A 6000-nucleotide genomic window follows, 5' to 3' on the forward strand; every position below is an offset into this window, starting at 1 on the left:
AACATTTTACAAGAAGGTGTTGTGATAGCTGCTTTGGACTCCGTTTTGGAAGATGAGATTCTTAAAGCACAGGAGAATGCCCCATCTAACACTCCTCATGGGAGGTTGTTTGTGCCTGGGACCTTTAGGAGAGATTTGTTTGTTGAGTGTCACGAATCTCGGTTGGCAGGTCATCCCGGAATCTCTGAGACCAAGAGACTGGTGGGTCGCAGTTTTTGGTGGCCTGGATGGCAGAAGGAAGTCATTAAGTGGGTGCGTCAATGTACTATATGTGCTAGATCTAAGTCCTCACATACTCCTGCTGCGGGGTTGCTTTGTCCTTTGGAGGTTCCCAGTGCTCCTTGGACACATTTGGCTATGGACTTTATAACTGACCTTCCCCCCTCTGAGGGTTTTACTGTCATCTGGGTGGTCGTGGACCGTTTTAGCAAGATGTGTCACTTGGTTCCCTTCATCAAACTGCCCTGCGCTAAAACTCTCGCTAAGGCCTTTGTCAAGGAAATTGTCAGACTTCATGGCGTTCCTACTGACATTGTTTCTGATAGGGGTCCTCAGTTCGTGGCTCGTTTTTGGCGTGCCTTTTGTGACAGGTTGGGAGTTCATTTGTCGTTCTCGTCCGGATATCATCCTTAATCTAATGGCCAGACAGAAAGGAAAAACCAGGATGTTGAGCAGTTCTTGCGTTGTTTTGTGGCAGACAATCAAGAGGGGTGGTCTGAGTTTCTGCCACTTGCTGAATTTGCTCTGAACAATCATACATCTTCTTCTGCTGGTTGTTCGCCTTTTTTTTGTTGTTCTGGGAGACATCCGTCGTTTGGGTCGTTCTCCAAGTTGGGATCTGCCGTGCCTGAGGAGGAGAATTTTTCCGGTGATTTGGAGAGAGTTTGGACGGATGTGCGTGGTAATCTTCAGGAGGCCAACAGAAAATCTAAAGACTACTTTGATAGGAAACGACAGGAGGTTTTGTTCGCTGTTGGTGACATGGTTTGGTTGTCCTCTAGGAATCTGCGGTTGAGGATTCCTTCTAAGAAATTGGGTCCCAAGTTTGTAGGGCCCTTTAAGGTGCTTCAGGTTGTCAACCAATCTGCTGTTAGGTTGGAGGTTCCTACCTCCTGGAGAATTAATCCGGTATTTCATGTCTCTCTGTTGAAAAAAGCTGTTGTATCGGATTGTGACGCCTCTGCCTCTGTTCCTCCGGTGGTGGAGGATGGGGAATATGAAATTTCTCGCATCCTTAACTCTAGACGGTATAGAGGTAGTTTGCAGTATCTTGTGGCCTGGAAAGGTTTCGGACCTGAGGATAACTCTTGGGTGAGGTCGGATGATGTTTCCGCGTCCAGACTTATCAGAGCGTTTCACAGGAGATTTCCTGATAAGCCTGGTCCTAGGGGATCCAGAGGATCCTCTTAGAAGGGGGGGTACTGTTAGAACCTTGCTCTTAGGTTTTTTCCTTTGCTGGTCACATGACCTTGTTGGCCTATTTAATCCTGCTCCGCCCTTCTGGCTTTGCTGGACTTCATTGTATAACTACTTTCTAGCTAGCCTGTGCTCTGTATCTAACTCTGTTAGTCTGATTGGTCTACGGACCTCTATGTTCTATATATTTTGTTTGTTCGTCTGTCTGCTACTATTTCTGTTAGAAGGTGTCCCATTTTCCTCCCAGTCCTTAGTACTTGTAGGGATTCCTTCCCCACATCTATAGGTCTCCGTACAGACTAGCTTAGGACTTTAGCAGGTCTGATTGCAGGATCAGGTTCCCTGTTACATCGTAGGGATTAAGCTGAGTTCTATCGTAGGGACAGATCTCCTCTCTTTCCTTAGCTCTGGTAGCAGAACATAACAACAATAATATTTGTCAAAGAAAATAAAATCTAAACTTGGTGTCAGTCTAAGAAAATGGGCTTAGAAAATGTGCTTGTCACAAGCGACCGACTGTACCGAATTTCTCCATTTCTTTTGTTTTCATTTTTGTGAAAATACTAAATAAAATTGACCAAAATCCAGACATAGAACTCTAACAATCTACCTCAGTAAATGATGTGTATGTCATCATTTTTTTAACTCCTGTTTTACTATTTTACATACATATATATCTCACCAATACAACTGTAATGGCTGAGTTTTCGGACATGCACCTTCTTGGCTTTATTTGTCTTTTTTTTGAGAAGCAAAGACTATTTTGTTAAAAAAATAACAAATTAATTTTAAAAATCCAGTCATTTAACTGTGCATGTCTGTTCTTGTACACCTGTTTACTAGTTTATTTTGATTCCCCTACACGCGACACCAATACAGCAGCATTGTGTTTCTATTGGCTTGCATAAAATATGTAGGACTTGTTCTCCTTTCTTGCATCCACAGTTTAGTTACATTAATAAAAAATATATAAAAAAACTTACTTTTTATCCAAAGCCATGACTTGTGTACATGACCAATCTCCTCCAATGTTCTTTTCTATGTGCTATAGTGCTTGCAACTGTCAGAGAATATATCAGATGGAAACACCTAATAAAAGTTATTACATATCCCTTTTATGAGTTCCTCTGAGCATGTAACTGGAACAGATTCATGACAGACACAGTGAAAAATGAACTGAAAATATGGCTATAATAGAGAAGTGAAAGTTGAAAGGACATAATCTGGTTGACTACCACTGTAATCTCAGTCCCTCTTTAGTGGATTGCTGTCTTAGTCTGTCAATATTTGAATTGTATTACATGTTGCATGGAAATACTATAAAGTATATAATAATATAAATAGTAATATTCCAATGTAATGTTACTGACACACAATATCATTTTTATTCTTGGCAGATGACTGTACCAGAATCTCAGAGGGGCGTCTGATATTCTCTGATAATACTTGTGAAGAACATGTCATTATACCGGATACACCTCAAGATGTTCTCAGAAAAAATCTGTCATCTGATCCTCATCAACGGGTTCTTTTTTCTGTTTCATCAAAAACAAATATGCAAAACAAGAGTCAGAGAAGGGCTGTTTATCATGAAATAGCTGACATAGGGGAGAAACCATTTTCATGTTCAGAATGTGGGAAATGTTTTGCAACAAAATCATGTCTTGGTAGACATCAGATAATACACACAGGGGAGAAGTCATTTTCATGTTCAGAATGTGGGAAATGTTTTAAAGTGAAATCATGTCTTGTTAGACATCAGAAAATACACAGTGGGGTGAAGCCATTTTCATGTTCAGAATGTGGGAAATGTTTTAATCGGAAAACACAGCTTGTTGCACATCTGAAAAATCCCACAGGGGAGAAGTCATTTTCTTGTTTAGAATGTGGGAAATGTTTTACACAAAGAACATGTCTTGTTACTCATCAGACAACTCACACAACTCACACAGGAGAAAAGCCATTTTCATGTTCAGAATGTGGAAAACATTATAGAAAGAAATCCGAACTTTTTAAACATCACAGAATTCACACTGGAGAGAAACCATTTTTTTGTTCAGAATGTGGGAAATGTTTTACACACAAATCAAATTTTGTTATACATCAGAAAATTCACACAGGAGAGAAACCATTTTCATGTTCAGAATGTGGGAAATGTTATAGTGAGAAATACAAACTTCTAACACATCAGAAAATTCACACAGGAGAGAAACCGTTTTCTTGTTCAGAATGTGGGAAATGTTTTATACAGAAATCAAATTTTGTTAAGCATCAGAGAGTTCATACAGGGGAGAAACCATTTTCATGTTCAGAATGTGGGAAATGTTTTATAGAGAAAGCAAATCTCGTTGCACATCAGAGAACTCACACAGGGGAGAAGCCATTTTCATGTTTAGAATGTGGGAAATGTTTTATAGAGAAATCAAGTCTTGTTGCACATCAGAGAACTCACACAGGGGAGAAACCATTTTCATGTTCAGAATGTGGGAAATGTTTTACAGATAAATCAGGTCTTGTTAAACATCAAAAAATTCACACAGGGGAGAAACCATTTTCATGTTCAGAATGTGGGAAATGTTTTAATAGAAAATTGCATCTCATTACACATCAGAGAATGCACACAGGGGAGAAACCATTTTCATGTTCAGAATGTGGGAAATGTTTTACATATAAACCAAGTCTTGTTACACATCAACTAAATCACACAGGGCAGAAACCATTTTCATGTTCAGAATGTGGGAAATGTTTTAATTGGAAAGGAAGTCTTGTAACACATCTAAAAACTCACACAGGAAAGTAGGCATTTTCTTTTCAAATTCATAGTTTTATTGATTTTGTAACCGCATAATATAACAAACAGAAAATCAAAGTCTGGAAGAGGAAGAACACAAAAAAGGGATATATAGACTTCATTACATAAAGCATCAAAGCATGAAATAAAGTTTGAATAAAGAGAGATAATGGCACAAATACCATGAAATCGATGAAGTATATCGATAAGCAAGATGCTTAAAAAGATTGTCCAGTACGATAACGTTTTTTTTGTTTTTGTTTTTCAAAAATCTTATGTGCCTCTCAATACATCCATTGTGTTATTTTAGCAATGTTACCTTTTATTATTTTCTAGCAGCACGTTCTCGTGACTGGCTGCAGCTCTGATGGGGTTAATCGACAACTTCCCCTGTCCTTGCTTCCTGTGTTCTATTACTACAAGTTCGATCATGCATTGCAGTGACCTGTAAGCCAGCACCTATCACACCCACTGCAAAACCCTCTCTGCCCTCCTTCCTCTATCTTCAATCTTCTACTTCTTTTTGTGAGAATGCAAGCTAGTGATGGACCGTCCGGTTCTTTTTGGTGATCTGGCTCTCCTGGCTCCACTCACCAAAAAGAGTCAGCTCTTTTGGATCCTAAATGGATCCCTATTAAATATCTGTTCACAATAGGTGAACACATATTTAAGATGACGTTAATGTGGCCGAAACCCCGCCCCCAGAGGTCGAAACTCCACTTACTTGCAGTTAACCAATTAAATTGTTCAGTGGGTGGGGTTAAGTCTGCCAAACACCACAATTTTGCGCGCACACGTCCTGTGTATTTGCATATACATACATAACTATAGAGACATATGTAGAGTGATATCCTTGCATATTATATATGTATACTAAAATATATATATACACTGTGAAATATATCAGAAAGAGGAAAAAATAAAAGCTTGGGAGTGTCTGCTGACATCATTCTGATTGGCCGCCGGATCCCCACTGCCTAATTGGCAGAGCCGGCTGTCAATCAGTATGGCATCGGCAGTCACGCCTAGTCGGCAGGGCGGGAAAGAAGCCACTGCTCTGTCGATGTGAATCGCCAGCAGCAGCAGTCAGTGGCTGATCGGTGCCAGGCAAAACAAGCAGGTAGGTAGCAACTACCACCTGCCTTTTAGTGCTTAGGTACTTTAATGAAGGGGATATCCCCTTTAATAAATAAAAAAAAAAATAGCTAAACTAGTGCATTTAATTTTGTATTTAAAAATAATTAATTATATAATGAATAATTATTAATGCAAAAAATAAATTGTGGCACCTACCTTTTAAGACTAGGCACAAAAGTGGCATATTTTTATGGACTGTCCTGGAATTTCTGGACAGTTAGCAACCTTGGACACCAGGCGGAGGAAGGTGTGGAATCTGGATACAGGCCGCACTTTGTCCAGGTCTGATGTATGTACTGTAGCTGTATACTCATCTTTGTACTATAGATTTGAGTTACTGCAAATTATGTCCTCATCCTTGGCTAAAAATTGCTAAGAGGAGTATTTTTACCCCTCTATAAAATATTTAGCGTGATTTGTGGAAGAGCCTGTCCTATGGAATAGTGGTGGTACTGGCAGTCATACCCTCATCGTTTTGTCCCATATGACCTCTACACCTGATCAGGCTGTATTGGCCACATGGAAAGCTAAGTTGCCACCGAAGGCAGGGATACACCAGTGAGAGCCATTCAGAGAATTTAGTGGCTTTCTCTGGGGCACCGGCTGCCATCATTCAAAGCAGGGAGCCGGCTCTTTGTCTCGGAACATTTTGCATC

The 6000-nt window shown here is 39.9% G+C and overlaps 1 protein-coding gene across 3 annotated transcripts in view; it reads left to right on the top strand.

Annotated features, from left to right (window-relative positions):
- LOC141270743 (uncharacterized) overlaps nucleotides 1-4449 on the top strand; it is a 93783-nt gene extending 89334 nt beyond the window's left edge. For all 3 annotated transcript variants that reach the window (XM_073680845.1, XM_073680846.1, XM_073680847.1), the window contains one exon: nucleotides 2814-4449. In XM_073680845.1, the coding sequence (XP_073536946.1) occupies nucleotides 2814-4216 (1403 nt within the window). In that variant the 3' untranslated portion in view covers nucleotides 4217-4449. The remainder of the gene's footprint in view (nucleotides 1-2813) is intronic.
- Nucleotides 4450-6000: the final 1551 nt, after the last annotated feature.

The sequence above is a fragment of the Phyllobates terribilis genome, unplaced genomic scaffold (genome assembly GCF_046119375.1).
Source record: "Phyllobates terribilis strain yellow unplaced genomic scaffold, ASM4611937v1 Scaffold_5__5_contigs__length_657084704, whole genome shotgun sequence".
NCBI classification, from domain to species: Eukaryota; Metazoa; Chordata; class Amphibia; order Anura; family Dendrobatidae; genus Phyllobates; species Phyllobates terribilis.